This window comes from Ceraceosorus guamensis (assembly GCF_003144195.1).
Source record: "Ceraceosorus guamensis strain MCA 4658 unplaced genomic scaffold IE81scaffold_34, whole genome shotgun sequence".
NCBI lineage: Eukaryota > Fungi > Basidiomycota > Exobasidiomycetes > Ceraceosorales > Ceraceosoraceae > Ceraceosorus > Ceraceosorus guamensis.
The window spans coordinates 63,522-83,620 of record NW_020290029.1 but is presented as its reverse complement, the minus strand read 5'-3'; the positions used below and the strand labels follow the sequence as shown (position 1 = coordinate 83,620).

Below are 20,099 nucleotides of genomic sequence, written 5' to 3'. Positions count from 1 at the left end.
TCTGGTAGCGCTTTGAGTTGCTACCTCAAGCGACACGAATCAGTTCAAGCTGATTGCAAGCTCTTCCGAGTACAGATTCGAGGGCGACTCGCTGTGGACATGCATGCTGCACCCGCGTCCGCGCCTCCCTTGCTCGACCTTCGCGCGACGCGTCGAATGAAATCAACTCTATGCGCGCGCGCGTCTTCTGCTGGTCAGGCACGCCCAGCACCCACCATCTCACCCGCTCATTCTGCTCGCCTGGTTTTGCGCACTTGCCCCTTCTTCTCCAGCATATCTTTGCACCGCCCTCTGGTCCGAGCAGGCTACGGCTGCAAGCTGCCTCGTCTCGATCATAGCGCCCGTCGAGCCCGACAACACAGCTATCACGTCTCCAGTCCACGCCTCGCACGTGTGTTTTGCCGATCAGCTTTCGATCGATTCGACTCAGGACTAGGATCTTGCTATCGCAGAAATCGGCGCTCCTGAGCGTCCTTGGAATCGGTCACCGACAGATCAGAAAGTTTCGCCTTGCACGATTGCCGCGCAGCGCAGACTCGTCTCCAGCGGCGCAGCACCACGCATTGACGTGCGAAGAGAGTCTAGCAATCAGTACGTGCCCTTTTGTCCGGGGCTCCTGCGATGTCACGTCGATCAACACGCTTGTCCAGCACGACGATGGTCTCAGGACCAAGTTCGGATTCGACCGGGGGCTTCAACAGCTCAAGAAGCCTCAAGAATGGTGGAGATGCTAGAGGCACTCGCTCAGCGCCGCGAGACTTTGATGATATTATGGCAGATTCAGAGGAGGAAGTGACTACTAGAGGAGACGTGACGAACGATGTGACCTTTCAGCACGAGCGAGTGCGCAAGTCTAGCGGAGGTCACAGTGCTGCTCGTGGGAGCGCCAATGCTGCGATCACAAATGTGAAGGGTAAGGTCGCGCGAGGAGCTAGGACGGGCTCGAGTGCAGTGCCAGTAAGGGACCCCATGGTTCGGACTGCACCTGCCAATGCCAAGCGAAAAGCGCAGGAGGACATGCCACCCCCCAGCACTGCCGCATCCGCCAAACGGAGTGCCGCCACGCGCGACAATGGTCGAACGAGAGCGCCTCGCAAAAGTGAGTGATTTCTGTGCTTCTAGCTGGACGTTGTTGGGGTCGGACGAGGGTTAGAGGGCGAGTTCTAAGTAAAAGCGGCCTACCGCGATATGGAGTCAGGAGAGGTCGACAGACAGCTATCTGTCCTGCATGCCACAAGCGCAGGAGCCTGAAAGTGCCACCACAAGGCATTGCGTGAATACTGCGAGCTCGCACTGACTTGCTCGACACATTTATACAGCGCATGGCGAGGAAGGAGACGAGGACTTTATCTTCACTCGGGCAGACGCGGCGGACGCTGCACCAGTAGCCAAGTCCTCGAGGAAAGCTAGTGGGTCGCGAGCCTCCGCCTACACTTCTAAGACGCGGCAGGAGCCACTTCCATCAGACGAGGTAGGCGAGACACCAATCAATCGACGCAATCAGCAATTTCGTGCTGGTCTTGGTTTTGGGATGGGGTTGCCTTCCTCCTCGACCATTTCGCAAAGAACAGACTCAGGCGGCTCGAGCGCTGCAGCGCCTCAAGCGAGAGGGCGAAGAGATTCGATGGGTCTCAAATCACAGAGACGAGTTTCCTCATTGCGGGATGGCACGATTGCCTATCCGCACGCTTCGATCCCGGACTCTGATCTATTCAGACATTGCTCCAATACTTTGCCTCCGCTGGTGCGCATGCGGCATCTCTCAGCATGGGTGCTCCATCGCGGCATCGACGACGCTCTGAAGGGTCACTTGGATTCGAAAACGGCCAAAGCAATAGCAGACGCCAAATCATTCGGAAACAGCGCGAATGGGACCGCTGCACCAAAGGGCAAAGGGAAGGATAAGACACCGGCACCTCCTCCATTAGCGCTGACAAACGGAAAATTCGCCCATGTCAAGGAATTGGGCTCGAAAGAAAGGTCCGAATTGGGTAGGGCAAGAGGCGCTGTTGAAGGCGCATTACAACGTACTCTGGTGGACATCGACTCTGCAAAGATCGACTTGACCTGGGAGGACAAGGTGAGCAAGGTCAGACGCTGAGCGTTTGAAACCACTAGCTTATGGAGTACCTGCCCACGCTACCCCATCAGTCGAAAGCTCCGCCTGGTAAAGCGCCGCACCCTCGCAACGTCACCAATGCAGATTTAGAGAAGGAACTCGCTGCAACGATCGAGTCTACGAAGCATGAGCTGAAAGCTTGGCATACCGAGATCGCGGAATTGGAAGCATTTGAAGCACAAACGGCTGCGCTTGAGGCACGAGCAGGCAAATTGTCGAGCAGTGGGAAGTCTTCAAGCGGAAGCGGAAAGCTCGAGAGAAAGACAGTCGAGGAGATAGATTTGGATCCAAAAGAAGGAGACTTTAGGTGGGACCCTGACCAAGACCTCGATGAAGAGATGCGCAAGATCTATTCGGATGCGCGATCCGTCCTAGGCGCTGAGGCACACTGGGCGCCTAAAAGTGGCGGCGAGAAAGTAGACCGCGAGATCAGGCGGGCGGCCAAGGAAGCAGCTGCGATCGAAGCTGGGCGCTCCTCCAAGGACATCAAGTCCGAGCTGGGAGGCAGCGACCTTGACGCGCGGTGGGCCGATGTAGAATATAATGTAAGCCAATCTTGTCGCATCGGATCACTCTCTGTGCAATCGCTGACTCGTCCGCGCTTCTCAGGTCGATCGGCTGCGTACCCGCACGCACCCTTACACGCAGCTCTCGGAGATCTCCGAGAGATACGTGACGACTATTTCTGCACGTGCAGCTCAGGAACTCGCTTCGCGCTCGATGCTCTCCTCACACGGCGGTGCTGGTTCGAGCGGTACCTCGAGTGCTGGAGCGGGCATCTGGCCAAGCGGCCAAAGAGATCCAGCCGCCGCGTCCACTGCTTCCACCTCAAATGCGCAGAGTCGTACAGATGTAGAGAATCTACTCAGGGGAGTGAGGGACAGGTCCAGGGTGGCTGCAAGGGCAGCAGCCGCCTTGCGGGACCGCGAAGAACGAGAGAAAGTAGCTTCTCTGAGTGGGGTGGCGCAGGATGCTGGAGACACGACCGTCGGCGATGATAGCACTCTCGACCTGCTCAGAGCCTTGTCCAGCAAGGACCACTAAATTTTGCCGATCATCGATACGGGGCTCCTCTCGTGTAGTGACGCTTTGTGCGTCACTCTCGAGACCGATCCAAATTTTCGTCTTGTACAATAGAGGAGCTGGTACGTGGACTTTCTTCAAATTACCTCTTATCTTTGCCACGCGTCCCATTACTGCAATTGATATTTGCCGCACTTGAATGAGACATTCATGGTTGTGCACCTCATTGTCGTGCTTGTGTCAGATTGCAATCGGCAAGCATGCCACACGGTTGGATCAACTAGCCATCTTCGCAACCTCACAGTATAATCATGAAGCTATGAAGGGTCGTCCCCAGCGTTGCGGGCGAACGATTTGCCTCGGACGATCTCTCTCACGTACGCGCGGCGGACCGCCGATCTACCTGCAGCGCTGAGCTACCGCGGCCACGTGTCTCCTGTGCATCGACGTGTCGCGCTCGCGCTTTCCTGCGCGTGCATGACATGCGCTGAACATCCGTGCGCAGTGAACCCAGGTGCGCTGGCTGCTCCTTACGCCCAATGCAGCAGTAGAGCGCACAACGCTTGCATCGCGTGCGGGCACCCCACGGCACGGACCTCGCTGGCTTTGGTCAACTACTGAGCGACTTGTCCAAGAAGGTTGTTACTCTGACATTCCCATCAACGCTTCTTCTCACGCTCGTCCTGAGCCTTAGACACGACAAGCGCGCGAACACATTCTGCTCAGCCGTAGCGCCACATCTTTAACAGCCTAGAGCCAAGTTGACCATCGATCTCGAAGCTCGAACACCCCGTCGCTCAGACCAGCGCTCGGACAATCGACGAGGTAGCCGACAGCCATGAAGGCCACGCTGCCGCGTACCGCCGCGTTCAGCTGGTCGCCCTCTTCCCTCCTCGCTTCAGAGCCCCTTCTGGCGACGGGAACAGTAGCGGGTGCCTTGGATGCGTCTTTCTCTAACGACAGCTTGCTCGAGATATGGAGCCCATCATACTCCTCCACCGGCGCGGTGGACGCTCAACTCAAGCCAAAAGCGTCCGCCGTCGCTAGCGCCAGATTTAATCGTCTCGCTTGGGGTCATGCTGGAGGCGCAAAGCCATACGGTTTCCTGGCTGCCGGATTAGAGAGCGGTGAACTGGCGATCTGGGATGCAGACACTCTTCTCAATGGCGGTGCCGAGTGAGTCTCTGCGTAATTTTAGTTGCCCTGCCATCTGCGATCACAAATACTGACTCGTAGCGGATTCACGCCCCGGATGTGCTGTAGCGCTCAAATACTGAAGAATACGACACACACTGGACCGATCAAGGGACTGCACTTCAATCCTATCCAATCCAATTTGCTGGCATCTGGAGGCGTCAATGGAGAGGTGCGTCATAGTGTTGCCTGCTTTCCGTCGGGTGCGTAGGGACTGACTTGAATGATCGCGCTGCACAGATTTTCATCTGGGATCTCACGAACCCCACAAAGCCATACTCTCCCGGTGCACGTTCGTCCAAGCTGGACGAGATCACAGCGGCTGCATGGAACAGCCAAGTGGCTCACATTCTGGCTACCAGTAGCGCAAGCGGATTCACAGTCGTTTGGGACCTGAAGAACAAGCGCGAGGTTACTGCTCTTGCTTATGGCGGAGGTGCAGCTACCTCGGGTGGTCTACCCGGCGCTGCGGGTCAACAAGGCCGAAGAGGCGTCGGAAGTGTTTGCTGGCATCCCGACACGGTGGGTATGAGAACGATACTCAATGCATTGCGGGACTCTACTCACACCATAGAACCTTTCCATGCAGCCCACTCGTCTCGTTACTGCTTCCGACGATGATAGTTCTCCTATCATCATGCTGTGGGACTTGCGCAATGCGCGGGCTCCTGAAAAGATCCTGACTGGGCACGACAAGGGAATACTGGGAATGTCATGGTGCAAGCAAGACTCGGACCTTCTCCTGTCGTGTGGCAAGGATAACAGGACGCTGGCATGGAACCCGCAGACTGCCGAGATTGTTGGCGAGCTCCCGCCGAGCAACAACTGGAGCTTTGATGTCCAGTGGTGCCCTCGCAACCCCTCCCTCCTGGCTACTGCTAGCTTCGACGGCACTGTTGGCATCCACAGCCTGCAAGCCAACAACCTCGAGGCTTCCATCAACGAGCCCCAGACGAGCGCAGCCCCTCCTGCCGATGGCTCAGATGTCTTCGGTCTGCCCTCGGCAAATGATGCCGCCCTGGGAGGACGCGGTCTCACTTTGCGCCAGGCCCCCAAATGGCTCAGACGGCCAGCGAGTGCCACCTTCGGCTTTGGTGGCCAACTCGTTAGCATCTCAAATTTACCGTCTGCAACAGGCGGCACGCAAAGCTCTGTGGTGCACCTTCGCGATGTCGTCACCGAACCTGGCATTGTTGCACGTGCTTCTCGCCTGCAAGACGCGTTGGAAGCCGAAGGTGGACTCGCCGCATTTTGTGACGAGCGAAGCAAGGACCCTACGACGCGCCCTGACGATGTTGCAAACTGGAAGGCGCTGCAAACCTTGTTTACGACGGGCTCTCGGGATGAGCTTGTGGCTTTGCTTGGCTTCAGTAAAGAGGATGTCGCTCAAAAGGTAGGCGCTGCGATCAACGCATACAAGCGGACGAGCGTACACCCTGGCAAGGGCGATCTACCCTCCGTTAGCTTTGCAAGCGCCGAGACCGAGGCTGGCGCTGCGGTAGATGCTCCTGTCCCCTCGACTGCCGCCACAGCTCCGAGCGAGACGACTACGGCACCGTCCGAAGCCGACGATGTCAGCGAAGCTGCGAAGTTGTCGTCAGGAGAGACTGCTCCGACTGAGCAGACTGAAGTCAGCTTGTTTGGCGATGACAACGTCGGCCCCGGCACGCCAGGTGCAGCAGCGGGAGCGGACTTCTTCAACAATCTTGGTGCAGGCACCGCGCCCCGCTCGGCTTTGCCGGAGCATCTGCTAGCTTCTGGATCTGCCGTTCCGCCCGCAAGCTCTGTTGCAGCTACCGCGGGATCTCCGGGACCCTCTAGTGTAGCAAGCGAACCTCTTGGCGCACCGAGACCAACATTCCGCATATATCCTGCGGAAGAAGGCGAAGGAGAGCGTCTGATCACCCGAGCGCTTGTACTGGGCGACTTTGAAAGCGCTGTCAGCCTTTGCTTGTCATCTGATAGGTTTGCGGACGCACTGTTGCTTGCCGCCCGCGGCGGTTCGGATCTCCTTGCGCGCACCCAAAAGACGTACTTCGAAAGGCGCACTACTCAGCTTCCTTACTTGCGTCTCTTCCAAAGCATCGTCTCTGACGACCTTACAGACGTCGTTCAAAATGCAGACCTGGCAGATTGGCAAGAGATCTTCGTAGTACTTTGTACCTTCGCAAAGGGCGAAGAATTCGGCAACCTTGCGGAACAGCTTGGGCAACGCTTGGAATTTCAGTACACGCGCTCAAGGACGAAGGCGCTGCGCAAGAATGCTATCTTGTGTTATCTAGCGGCGGGCAAGTTGGAAAAAGTTGCAGGCATGTGGATCGACGAGATGAAGGAAGAAGAGGCCGCCATCAGAGCCGGAGGCGCTGGTGCCACAGCTGACGGTAGTGCGCACTCAGCTCACGCCGAAGCGCTCCAGACTTTCATTGAGAAGATCACTGTTTTCCAAGCTGCGGTCGGCTACGTCGACGTCGATTTGACAACGCCCACACAGCCCGGCGCGGACAGCAATGCACGCGTCTACAAGCTGGCAAGCTTGTACGATCGATTCCACGAATACGTTGCGCTCTTGGCGGATCAGGGATTGCTCGAGCCTGCTTTGAAATACGCAGCTCAGACGCCTGCTGACTACAATCCGAACGGCGCTGCAACAAGCTCAGCGCGCGAGCGGCTATTATCCGTCGATCAAGCACGCACTGGCGGAAGAGCTGCAGCAGCGGCAGCTGCTGCAATCCCGACTACGTCGCAAGGCAACTCGAGCGCTTACAGCAACGGGGTGGTGGGCGGCGCAAGTGCTTACGCAGCTTCCCCGGCTTACGCTGCTCCGGCTGTCAATAGCTACTCTGCTGCGCCGGCTACAAACAACTATGGTGCTCCTGCCTCAGCTAATTACGACGCTTACGGACCTTCGGTCGGCGCTCAGTCGGACCCATATGGTGCTCCAGCGCCATACGGCGCGTACAACGCCCAGGCTCCTAGTGTAGGAGTGCAGAATGCTTACGGCGCCTATGGTCAGAACAACTCAGCTTACGGTGCAGCACAACCCTTGGTACCGCCACCTCCGCCGTTTGTCGACGCCGGCGCGAGCCAGCAAGGATCAGCTCCTGGAGTCAACATTCCTCCGCCGCCCTTTGCTGGCAACTTCGGGACGGCCGCAGCACCACCCCCGCCTCCCAAGCGAGTTACTGCGGAGGGAGGCTGGAACGATGCCCCCGTTGTAGCTGCCCGACGCGGAACGCCCTCCGTCCAGGGCAAGGTGTCAGCACCCATCACCTCGCCATTCCCCAACAGCCCCGCTCCCTCATATGGCGCTCCTCAGCAGGGCGGCGCCTTGCCTCCCCCACCTCGCGGCGCCACTCCAGGCGCTGGCGGACCACCTCCCGGCCCAGGAAGAGGTGCATTCAGCCCTCCGCCTCGCGGCGGTCCCCCTCCTGGTCAGGCTCGTCCTCCTCCCGCAGGCCCGCCGAGAGCGGGATCAGCTGCTGGCACGCGTGGGCCTGCGGCACCTTCGGGTGCGTATGCCCCTGCTCCTGGTGCAGTCAATGCTCCTCCTCCACCGATGCCTGGTCAAGGCGGCCCTCTGCAACCTGGCCTCAATCCGCAACAGCAACAGCAGCAGCGCGGTCTCCCTGGACAACAGCTACCAGCACAAGGAGGGCAGTATGGTGCCCCGCCTGGCGCTAGACCACCTCCACCCTCGCAAGGTGGACCTCAAGGTGGGCCTTTGATGCCGCCAGGTGGCGTTCCACCCCGCGCGCACACTCCTGGCGCGGGCGCGGGCGCCCCTCTCAGGTCGCAGACTCCTGCGAAGCCGGCCACCAAATACCGTGAGTTCAATCCATTGGTGAGGTTTGCACAAGAATCCGCTGACAGCTTTCCTTGCGACGCTCAGCGCCTGGCGACCGGAGCCACATCCCTGATGCGCAAAAGCCCGTGTTCAATGTGCTTTCGCGCGAGCTGGCGCGTGTACGCGCTACTGCACCACCGGCGCAGAAGAGAATGGTCGACGACGCGGAAAGAAGGCTGAATCTGCTCTTTGATCATCTGAACTGTGGTACTGTGGATGCTAGGCTGCTGCCCATCCTTTCGCAACTGATACAAGGTCAGCACTCGTCGCCACTGTGTCAAGCCTGAGGTGACGTTGGCTAACCCTCCTCTCTTACCTCTTGCAGCCATCGATGCGAGGAATCAGCCCGCGGCGCTCAGCTTGCACTTGGAAGCCGCCTCGATAGCCACCGGAGAGCTGGGTGCTGCCATGGTTGGTGTCAAGCTTTTGATCAGTCGACTGAATGCGTGATAAAGGAGGGCCATCTTCAGCTGCCGCTGTCGTGACCTCTGCGTGTTTGCCTGTACATCGTGCTCAAAGACCAAAATGTGATGCGATTCCAAAGTTCGACACTTGGCGAGATGATGGCCACTATAGCGCAACAGGTGTACTCCAATTGAAGCTCACGCAGTCCAGGCGATCGATGGACAGAATAGTCTCGAATGTCTCAGATTAGGAGAACATCCGCGGTTTCGCAACCCTGCTTGTGCGCTTTGATGTCTCGAATTCACCGCGCGGGCCTGCAGCGAGCTGCATTTGGCTCGAATAAGAAGCGACCAAGGCTGCATGTGAATGCAGCCTCTTGCTTCACACCCGCGCGGGGTAGACGAAACATTCGGAAGCTTTTCATGTTCTTCGAACCAACGCATCGGGAAGCCGTGCACAGCAGCAATCACAACAGGAACGGCGTTCAAGGTCAGCAGGAGGGAGGAATGTGCGAATATTCTGCTTCCTCTAGTACAGTTGTGTACTGAGTCATGGTGGCGCCGGAGACAGTCTGCTCCCGGGGAACGCAGCTTTGCCTGAGGCGGACTGTGCACCATAGCTGCGAATCTCGACATCCTCAACAGATCATATTCACACCACAGTGTCCAAATGAATTCAGGTCCGGGACAAGTTCCATCCGCGTCAGGAGCCGGGCACCTTTGCTGTCTCATAGGTCTCGGCACACATGTCCATGAGAGACATGCCGAGGCCGCGGCAGCATACACGCAATTTGACACTCACCTCACTGGAATTTGAGGCCCGCAAAACGTGCCTAACGATGCTTTGAGGTACACAAGCGGCGGCGGCGGCTCATCTTCTCTACGATTGGGCGTTGCATGTCTTCGCTTGCCTTGGCAAGGCCCCGCCCCGCGGTGGTGACGTTGCCGAGTGGCACGTAGGGTTTCGCCGCTCGTGCTGCATGTCGGCCCTAGAGTCCCGAAACGTGAAGCTGGTGGCCTGAGCCCGCAAGAGCATAGCGGCTCTCTTCTAAAACGATCTTGAATGGTGACCTCTTCGTTGAGTCGGTCGACTTGCACGCCTTTGGACCGCACCCACGCTCGAGTAAGCGCTTGCCGTCACGGTAAGGTAACGACATAATTTTGATTCTGGGCCAAAATTTGGGTCCGACTTTCGTCTCAGTCCTCATGACCAGTTGAGTGTTGCAACTGGGGTCTGTCGCTGTGCCTGCGTGTCTGCGAGCTGCCGCCATCTGGGAGGGTCACATTGCACCGCCTCACAGTAAAGTATGGGGATGACGTTTGAAAATGCGACAATCCTGAATCAGGTGCCGCGCGCAGCCAGAGAGGGGTGTGGTCCCTATACTCGTGACTGTGCGGCATGCAGCACAAAGATTGACGCCTCGGACCTTCAAAAGGCTGACGTTAGAGCTTCACACCGGCACTCTCTGAACCACATTGGTGAGAGAAGCCGTCCGTCGCGACTTCCATCTGCCAGAATCACCCTCCCTGCTCCCGCGCCCTCATAGTCGCTTTTCATCTTGCTTCCTCAAGCAGCACTACTCTCTCTCGACTTTAGTCACAATGCACGCCCACATCGCAACCCTTCTTCTCGCAGCCGCTGCGGCTGCCCCGGCTCGAGCTTTGCTATACGATCCTTCGACGCTCGTAGGCTCTATCTCCAACATTCCCTTCTTTAACAGCACGACGAGCACGCCGCAAGCAGCTCAGCCGCTGATTGCCGGAGTGTCCAATGGATGTCTGACGGGTCTTGCAGGACTGATCTCCAGAGACCCTGCTGGATGCTTGGATATCGGAAACGCGTTGAGAATCTTTGGTGGCGTTGTTGCGGATCAAAGCCAGAGCATCGTACCTGCCATCGATGAGTACCTCAAGCAGAGCGTCTGTGCGAAGGACGCTTGCGTCGGCAACTATCTCAGCAGCGCCAACGAGACTCTGCACACCGCGTGTGCTGATAGTCTGGGCAGCAACAATGGCGTCAATTTGCCAAATGGCATTCGTGTGAGTATTCGGCGAAGACAAGCATCGTTTATCGTCTGTCCGAAGGGTGGTAGGGCAGCGGCGCAACAGCGAGGATCCGTCTTGGGTGCGCTCAAATAGGCACCTTCTCCAGATCGCGACGCAGACAGCGTACACTGCCGTTCGCGTTCGGCCTTGCTGGCATTCTGATGTCGGTAGGACTTGCTTGTACCTTCGCTGACGTGGCACCGGATCTTCCGCTCCCCTTACAGTACGTCATCGAAAATTACACTACCTTGCGGACAGCTGCCTGCTTCCAAGCCTCGTCCGGCGATCTTTGCATCACTGACGATCTCAAGTGAGTGGACATACTGTTCAGAAACGAGCAGTCGACGTGCCTGTGCTGACGTGTCCTGCAATCTTCCAGCAACATCCAAACCGTCACATCTCAGCAACTTTCGTTGTCCTATCTCATGTCCCTTTTGAGCAATGCTACAGCTCAGCAAGACGCCATCAGACAGCTGCAATCTAACCCATCTCAATTCTGCACGGATTGCAACCACGCTCTCTTCACCCAGCTCTCGTCAGCCTCGGACGTGCAAGGTATCAACAATTCTGATCTCGTCTCTACAATGATCAAGAACTCCATCAATGCCACCTGCGGCGCTCCTTTCTTCGACGGCAAATTTCCATCAAACATCCGCAATGGCACGACGGAGGCTATTCAGGCCAACAATGGCACAATCAGCTCAAGCCTCACGGTTGCGCCGGGTAGCGGCAACAGCTCCAACTCGGGATCTGGCTCTAGCTCTGGATCTGGATCTGGCTCAGGCTCAGGCTCAACGTCCGGTTCTGGCTCAGGCTCTGGCACAGGCTCGAGCGGATCAAGCTCCGGAAGCGGCGACGGCGCTGCATCCCTGAGCGGCCTGAGCGCCGCGCTTCTCATCACGATTCTTTCGGTTGGTGTCTCCCTCATTGTCTAGAACATTGTTCCTGCCTGCGCAGCATCAAGTCTCCATGTATCTCAACGATCCTGCCTTTTAAGGGCCAAAAGACGCCGCTGTGTGTGTTCCTTCGAGTACACGACGTGAATGCGAATGGTGAATTGTATATAGAACGTAAATATTAATGCTATTTTGAATGATATTTGCCTTTCGATTTCCCTTGATGCCGGGCCTATACACTCGATAGGTCTACTACCGCTCACGATCGGTGCGCGGTAGATGCTCGCAGTCGTATGTTTACCGTCGTTTCGTGATCGTCTGCTAGGAATTCGCTGCATCGCAAACCTCCTGGAATTGTGGGCGGAGAAGCCGTCACCCTCTTGACTCCGTAGCTCCGCCTCTGTTTGTCACAAAGACAGGAATCACTGAGTCAAAGAGAGGACTGTCGATGAATCTATCAAGGCAAGTCAAGAGAAGAGTGCGTCTGAATCGAGATATTGCTTGTCTCTGCTCACGCATCAAAGTTCACGAATCACAATCGTGAATCAGCTTCAGCTTCAGCTTCAGCACAGACAGCTATGGCGCGCCGCTCTGACTCGTGACTCACGTGACTCACGAATCTCTGTTGTGCGCGACGCGCCGCAAGCGCACACAGCTCGAATTTCCCAAAGCACACCAACAGGCGCGCGTGTCGCCGCCTGCTGCCACCAAACATGCGCGACGCGTACCTTGTACACAAACATGCATGAGTCGTGACTCTCGTGAGTTAACAGATGTATACCGCGGTGCATGGTTTCCGAGCTGAGTGTGTGTGAGCAGCGTTGTGGTTTTCACGTCGTCTTGCGTGATCCTCCCGACCGTCACCACAAACCACATACAGGTCGTCACAGCTAGCCTTGACAAGTCTTTGCCAGTCAGCACATACATGTGACTGTGCTGTAAAGATCAGCATGTATATCAAGCAATCACGAAGCGGGCAGCGCAGCCAATTGCTCTTTTGCGCAGAAGGAGGAAGTCTAGATTGGACCCTTGACGCAGCCTTACTGCCGCGCTCTCCGCTCAGTCGACGATTGTGACCTGACAACTAATTGCTGCCTAAGCTAAGGAGCTCAATCACGACAACTGAAAAGTCTGAAGAGCAGTATGAAGATGGGAAGGCCGATGGTGGAGGATGTGCGTTCTTTTCGCTGACATACGCACAGAATGCATCCGCCGCAATTGGAAGATCGGAGGTTGCTGCAGACCTAGACGGAGCAATAGCCATTGAAGATGCGCAAATGAGTCAATTCTGAGGCAACGTTCATCTTGAGGAGGACGACTCGAAGAACTGCTTATGACCGAGAGTCTATAGCTGCGCTAAAGGGATTCGACCTCTTAGAGGCTACACCAAGCTTTCGATGCATAAGCCGCCCTTTCAGACTGCAGCTTAGGAGCCGAACTTCGAGTTGGTAAGATTGGTATGCGCCAGATGCTCACTGCGCAGACTGCCACAACACCCGCTCACGGTGAGCGTGATGTCTTCGAACAGAGCCTCGTTGCAGCCAACATCTACGCCTCGCTCTGCCCTGCCACTGCTACGGCCCTGTCGTCTTTCCAGACGTGACCCCCATCAGCTTTCTTGCATCTGGCTTTGCTAGTTCCATCACGCGTCATCCACCCCACTTCTCATCCATCCTCACCTTTTGGGCGCGCATGCCCCAGTCGCAATGTCGTCCCTCGTCCTCCTCCAGGTCACCCTCATACTCTCCGTCCCTTCCATCCTCAGCAGCGCATTCATCTTGGTGCGGCTACTGCTTCCACTGCGCGTAAGAGAGCTAACTTCGCCATCATCGGAGCGTCTGAAGAATGCTCGCGAAAGTAGCGAAACTTTCAGATCCGATTCTGGCCTTCTTTTCCATCGCCTTCCAAGCGCTAGTAGCGGTAGCGCGTCCTCACGAAGCCAGTCTGAGCAATGCCGGGGCAGGTCACCTCAGCGCTTGCGCACTGCGCTGCGACTTACGCTCTTCTTGTCCGCTTTCGATCTTTTGAGCGTGCTGTGCTTCATTGCATACGCCGTCCTGCTTGCGCAAGAGCCGCAGCTGCCTTCTGACCCCTTTGCAACGAAGAGGCTAGCCGGTTCACCGCTGCTCATCTTGGCTCTGATTCTGCGACCTGTGCTGTTGGCGACTGCAGCAGCTCACGCCTGGAGCCACAATTGCCTATCCTCTTCAGCTCTTGGGCGAGTGGGCCACAAACTTTGGGGCTTCTCTTTCATATTGGGCGCAGTCATATGTCTGCTCCTCTCCGTGCTGCACAACTTGCAAGACGATCCCACCATGGTGCCCATTTTGTTTGTGGTGATCATGAGCTTCACATGCGGTATCGCCATCCTCTCTCTCGGGTCACTTGCGGTGCACCTGCTGAATGTGCAGAGACAGATGCAGGGAAGGCCACTCTGGAGCCCCTTCAATGGCGTCATGTCAGAAATTCTGGGCTGTTTTTCGCCATGCGGCTTGACATCATCAGCTGTCAGCACAAGCGCGAATGCTACGAAAGGCTCGACAGCCAACGACAGTACTACCCAGGAATTTGGTGCGATGGCAGTGCCACCAAGATCTTCCTGCGGCACGTTCGGCGAGCCACGCGACCGTCAACCGCCACGGAGTGCTGGCGTAGAAAGCGGGTTCTTTGCCCCTGGCACCGTCGCAAGTCGCGTCACTGGTGACAGCGGCCTCGCTTCGACTCTCGATGCTTATGGCCTGCTCGACGAGCTCAGCAAACCTGATGTGGTTGTCAATTCAACAAAGTATGTGCGGCGACCCGGAACAGCGCAAGGCAATTTGAAGAGAAGGTCGGTGACGTACGGTAGCTTGCCTTCAAGCGGTCGCCCTACCGCCTCCAGCACATCGAGCAGTCGATGCCCGCCTTCTACCTTTGCTCGCGGCCGCAGCTTCTCCGCTTCCCTCGAGCGACGATCACTTCACAGAGACGAGGATGTCATCAAGCCGCGCCAGAGCTACCTCGAGTACTTCAACGAGCAGGAATCTGACGCTATCGTCGGTTCTCACACCCAGGATCCCCATTTTGATGGTACATTTGGCGCTTCATCCACAGATCCGCCGACAGAGACTCGGGAAGCCAAGACAGACTCTCAACTGAGTTCTGCACAGGAAGAATCGAGAACGAGCTCTGGAGCAGACAGTCCCGCTCAGGGAGGATCAGATGCGCGGCCCAGTTCGCGGCTCTCTTTCGCTCCTAGTCCTCGACCTAGCCAATCACGTCGAAATACAAGCCACGAGCAGAGTGACAGTCGCATCGCCGAGCCCGGCTACGTCACCGTTGATTCATGGCGTAGTTGGCTGACGACGGGTGCTGTGGGTGCTCAGGCGCGAGCGCCTCGCCCGCCTGCCGAGCTCGCTGCCCAAGGCGGCGGAGAGGATTTGCTCGGCGCAAGTGGTGCGCTGGTAGCGCTTCATGCCCGCCAGCAGCAAAGTTCTCCATCTCGGAGCCTCGGTTCGAGCCGGTTCGGCAACGAGGAGCTGAAGCACGTATTAGTCAGAGTGGCAGGCTCCGTCATTGGAATTTGCTTTCCTCTCGTGAGTTCAATTCTAGACCACTTGCAAATGACTGAGAGCGGGCAAGCTGCTGATTGGTCCGCTTTTCAGGTCATGACGCTACCGTATCTCATGAACGGAGCCGGCCGTATGCAGGGCAACCAAAGAGAACCGCTGCCCCTAGCTATCTGCATGGCAATAGGCGTCACTTTCACGAGTCCATTACTCGCAATCCAAGTCATCGTGACGGAGGGACTAGGTCTTCGAGAGATGGTGTCACCTTCAAACTCTGTGACGTCGGGCTCTGGATCTCGTCGATCAAGCTCATCTGAAGGTCACGCTACCGGTGTCTCACACAGACTCCGCCGTCAAAATGCCGAGCTGCGGAGCCAAATCCCAGCGGGTCAGGCGTCGCGCCTGATCAGCTTCCGCCCGAAGGGATTAGCAGGTCCTGTTCAGTCTGCTGATGGTGCTTCGGAAGTAGGTGTGCACAGCGCTGAGCGATGCAATGGTTACGACATTCCGCTCACGCCCAACGAAGGTCTTCATCGCCGGACCCTCACTTTCTCGGGCCGAGCACCAACCCTTGATGAAACGAATGGGCACGATCGATCGAAGTCGGACGGCTGGCAACAGACCACTTCAGCGGGCAATTCCAATCGCGAATACGCATCGTCCGGTCCAAACATAAAGAATGTGCCTTACGACCGTCGCCATTGGGCAGCGGGTAAGATTGAAGGTGATAGAGTGATGAAGTCTAGGTCCGCTTGGGTGCGGGCTGGCAGCTTGCTCTTCTGTCCCAGGCCGCCTCTCGAGATCCTGCCGACCTGCAGCTCTCGTGAGGACGCCTATAGCTCACACCCACGCAACTCGATACAGCGCGTTGGTGACGACGAAGACGCAGGGGCTCGACCAAGAGGAAGTGCGGACAATCGGCGATCAGCCAGTAGCAGCAACGCGCTGGCTGACACGATACGGAAGAGTCAGAGCTGCGAAGACAAGGCTGAAGGGGCGGCAAAGCCGCTTGACGGCCTGAGTGCAATGATCTTGCCAAAGCTCGTGCCTGGCCTCACCCTTCCTGCAAGCATTCAAATTGTTGAAGATGACGAGCGCACGCTGTGCGAATTATACGAAGCACACAGGCGCGAAGTCATGTCGACCGAAAGTTGGGTGCCATTCTGCCCCCCTTCAAACCTGTTCATTTCTTACAGGACGATGCCCGGCTTCCTACGTAAGCCAGAGAATGGCCCCGATACGGCCTCGAACAGCGCGGCCTCCGAAGACACAGATCGTAACGATCCTCAGCCCGATGGGCAAGAGTCTAGAGTCTCAGCGGACACAAGCGGGTCTCAACACGCTCCGATGCAAAGCAGCTCCCTGGACGTCCGGATTCCGCTGGATGACTTCTCTTTCGACATCGAGCGCCAAGCTTTGTCCACAGAAAGGCGAATTCCTGGCGGACCTCTGGGCACTCCGTATCGATTCTTCACTGCCGAAACGCCAAGTCCGATCGTGGACCGAGCTGCAAGAACGCGACAGCTGCTACCCCTCCACGTCCACGATCCACTAGAGAGCCCTTTCCGAGACATCTCATACTTGTCAGACCCTGCGTCACGAAGGCAAGGCGATCACAGCATTGCACCCGCGCTGGAATACTTCTTGCAGGCGTCGCCCTTACGATCAGAGGAAGGCGAAGCGTCTGGAGACGTACGAGAGCCGTCGGAGCCTGGTGCGGCCGACACCTCAGCAAATTCTACGCGACGGACTCCAAGCATATCCGCATCCGATGATGCTGATGACAAGCTCACGTCAATACAAGACAGCCATCTCACACGGTCTATAGCACCTATCTCAACCTTCGGCCGCGAAGGTCGAGCAGAAAGCCATAACAGAGTAGAGGCAGACGAGAGCTGGCAAACATTTTTACATAGCCTCGATGAGGACCTTGACTTGCATGACAGAGTGGATGAAACGCTATCGGTCCCTGTTGACTCGCGTCTCGCCTTTCCCACCGGAGCTGGCGCGCCGTCCGGGTCCGAACGATCACTGCAACAATCGGCCGGCCAGCCGAGTCCTGCCTCAACCTCTCGTTCGTTGCTCCAAAAGATGCAATGCGGAGAGGGCCTGAGCCCCTCTCAGCCCTCATGTTCACGCTCGTTGTGTAGCTCAACGGCATCGAAAGCTTCTCTGGCGCAGCTGTTGGGTATGTCGTCGAGCAACCAGACTAGCGGCTCTGGTCGTACTGGGGCACCTGGCGGATTCATCAGACCTTCGTCACTGGATCCTACTTCCTGCGCTCTGCGAAGGCGCAGTCTCGGGTCCGAGCTCGGGCTTTCAAATCATGGCGATCCGGCAAGCCCAGCATACGAGGCACAAGACGCCGGTCGGACTCCATTTGTCAAGCGCAAGTCAAGTGGCACCACCGCAACCCCTTCGACACACGGTCCAAGTGACAGCCTCAGCACACTCTCAAGCATAGTCGAGGTCGTCATATCACCTGATCGCTCAGCGAGTTGCTCAAGTCACTCACTAAGCCAGGAATTGCGAATCACTTCCGTCGATCGGCTCAGCGCTGATCTGCAAATCGCTCTGCAGGCCCTTGATGGTGCGGAGGCGTCGGGCCTCAGCTCGGACTCGCTGCCAGCAGGTGAAACCGAGCACACTGATACGGTGCCTCTTCAATCATTGGGCGCCAGTCCTGCTCGCATGCTCTGCGATCAACACTTCTACACTCATGGCATTCGGCAACTCGAGACCGTAGATGAGGTTACAGAAGACTCAACGGTCCCTAGCTGTGGATGGGATAGGCACGTCAATGCGAGCCTCGACCAGATCTGGGCTCGACAGCATCACCGCCATCAGAGCAGCCTGAGCACGGTCTTGAGCAGCGACATGCAGCATCTGCTCTCGAACCAAGTGTCAGTCATGGAAGCTGCCAGAGACCGTATCAGCAGTGCAGGGGAGCTAGGAAATACAAGTGCCAGCAGTCACGCTGGTTCTACCTCCCTTAGCCAGCGCAGTGATGTATCACATCGCAGTCGCGGCTTGTGCGAGTCCCTTCAACTTAGCGCAGCACTCGTTGCCAGTCCCGATGCCAGCTTGGCGGGCTACGTTAGAGTATTGACGCGTCTGAACGCTCCTGGAGCCATTTGTCCACTGATTGGGCCTCGCAGCCGCTTGCCTTCCACAGCCACGGTAGGGACCTTGACCACGCCACGACGCGCGATGGGCCTCAACGACTCGTATTGGTCCTCTTCACCTCAGTCTTTGTCACTTGAAGTGCCATATGATGCAGCTGCTCCTGTGTCCGCTGCACCCGAACTCAGACCCGTCTCACCGGTATCAAGCCTGCACGACCAGCAAACTGACCTCTGCAAAGAGTCTACGACAAATTCACAAGGTAGAGCTCGAAGAATCGAGCGGCCGCTGTCAATTATTAGTCTCCTATCAGGTCTGGTTTCTAGCGCCGATGGCTTGCGAGCAAGCACACGCCAATCAGCCAGCCAAGAAGAACAGACTCACCAAGTGCGGTCGGCGGGAGCGGTCCGGGCGGCTGGTCAGGGGGCGTCTCAGCCATCCGCATCCCCTTCGCGTCTCTCACACCATCAGCGCATCCACGGCGATGCTGACAAAATGCACAGGAGACGTTCGACCGCCTCCGTTTTGAGTCTCGGTCGCACATTGTCCTTCTATTCGGGCCGTCGAGCAACCATGTCATCCACGCCGTTTGCTCTTGGCACGCCGCGCAGTAGCCGCTTGTCCATCGCCGAGTCGCCGTGGCAGGTTGTGGAGGACCGTGCTGGTTCTCACAACTTCAGTCCATCTTTCAGAGCTGAAAGAGTTTCCATTGCAAGCCCGTCTCCGAGCATCAGGTCCCTCTCCCGGAAATCGGCGCACATCCTCGTACCGCCAGTATCCCAGCACGTAGCCTCGACTCCGGTGCGAAGAGTGCGCCGTAAAGCTGTGCCAGGTAGTGGAGCCCTCGAAAGACCAAGAAAAGAGTCAGATGCGGCGGAATGGGCAAATTCCGTCAGGCAAAGGGTTCACGCACTGGAAGTGGCAGCAGACACGCAAAAGTCGGCAGAGCCTGCTGCAGCTTCGCAGCACCGCAGATTTCCAAGCACTCCCACTGCTAGAAGTCGCAGAGTGGTCAAGACAAGTGAGTGATGCAAGAAACGCTGCCAGAGCGGAAAGCCAAACTCATTTGAGGATTTTTTCGCGTCAGGAGTTGTCCTTCCTGCTGGCCGACACAAATTTTCGCTTGTGGATCGCATCCATGCACCATTGCCACCATTACCGCGCGAGGAGCACAGCCAATCGCAAGGGGGTGCTACAGAGGCGTGGATCGACGAAGCTGCGCCATCTTCAGACACTGAACCTAATCAAGACTGTGCAGCTTCTCATTCGGCCCGAAGTCGTCTGGTGCCACCCATCTCGGAGCACTCTTTGGCTCAATCCGATGCGCCGGCCAGGCGAATGAACAATGGTCCTATGGCGTCCACACCACCTAGCGCGCCGCCTGGCGTGCTGAGTGTTGTCAACTCCGCGTCGCCTACCGTTGCGGCTCGGCTGAAAGGCAAAAAGCCTGTTCGACCACTATCAGAAGCCTTACCGTCGCGTCGCAAGAGTCGCCCTTGTCAGCAGCTGGGCAAAGAGAACGCAAGACCAGAGAGCACGTCAGCTTTGTCTGGCCGTTTCAATAAGAACAACGTGAGCGCTGCCTCTTCTAGCACAGTGCCCGAAGCACGGGCCTATGGGAAGCCAAGCGCATCGGTTGCGCGTGACACAGCAGGCAAAGCGGCAAGACGAGAGACTTTTGACCTGCTCAAGAGCGGCATCAGAGCTCGGTTCGCTGGACTACGTTGACTTCGAAAGTGCATTCTTTCGTCGGCGCCCTCCACACCAGAACATGCAAAAAGCCCACTCTTTCTGTGATCTCACATGTCCAAGGTGTTGAGAACACGCAGCAACATGCGAGCCTCGACAACTTTCATAGGCCTAGGCGAATACAATACAAATACGTGCGTTTCGTAGGGGATG

General features: G+C 57.1%; 4 protein-coding genes across 4 annotated transcripts; all 4 read left to right on the top strand.

The window, feature by feature from the left end:
- The first annotated feature begins 211 nt into the window (after positions 1-211).
- IE81DRAFT_323862 (hypothetical protein) lies at positions 212-3,336 on the top strand. The gene is made up of 4 exons (XM_025514073.1): positions 212-1,099; positions 1,320-2,080; positions 2,152-2,664; positions 2,729-3,336. Exons 1-4 carry the CDS (start codon positions 658-660, stop codon positions 3,161-3,163), a joined length of 2,151 nt encoding a protein of 716 aa, XP_025369201.1. The 5' UTR covers positions 212-657; the 3' UTR covers positions 3,164-3,336.
- Positions 3,337-3,688: 352 nt separating this feature from the next.
- On the top strand, positions 3,689-8,724 carry IE81DRAFT_323861 (hypothetical protein). Its single transcript, XM_025514072.1, has 6 exons — positions 3,689-4,318; positions 4,406-4,508; positions 4,577-4,858; positions 4,926-8,160; positions 8,226-8,435; positions 8,506-8,724. Exons 1-6 carry the CDS (start codon positions 3,981-3,983, stop codon positions 8,628-8,630), a joined length of 4,293 nt encoding a protein of 1,430 aa, XP_025369200.1. The 5' UTR covers positions 3,689-3,980; the 3' UTR covers positions 8,631-8,724.
- Positions 8,725-9,945: 1,221 nt separating this feature from the next.
- IE81DRAFT_323859 (hypothetical protein) lies at positions 9,946-11,726 on the top strand. Its single transcript, XM_025514071.1, has 3 exons — positions 9,946-10,624; positions 10,855-10,940; positions 11,010-11,726. Exons 1-3 carry the CDS (start codon positions 10,187-10,189, stop codon positions 11,563-11,565), a joined length of 1,080 nt encoding a protein of 359 aa, XP_025369199.1. The 5' UTR covers positions 9,946-10,186; the 3' UTR covers positions 11,566-11,726.
- A 3,800-nt stretch (positions 11,727-15,526) lies between these two features.
- IE81DRAFT_145840 (hypothetical protein) lies at positions 15,527-20,033 on the top strand. Its single transcript, XM_025510397.1, has 3 exons — positions 15,527-15,543; positions 15,601-19,218; positions 19,285-20,033. The coding sequence occupies exons 2-3, from the start codon at positions 15,810-15,812 to the stop codon at positions 19,923-19,925; spliced, it is 4,050 nt and encodes a 1,349-aa protein (XP_025369198.1). The 5' UTR covers positions 15,527-15,543; positions 15,601-15,809; the 3' UTR covers positions 19,926-20,033.
- Positions 20,034-20,099: the final 66 nt, after the last annotated feature.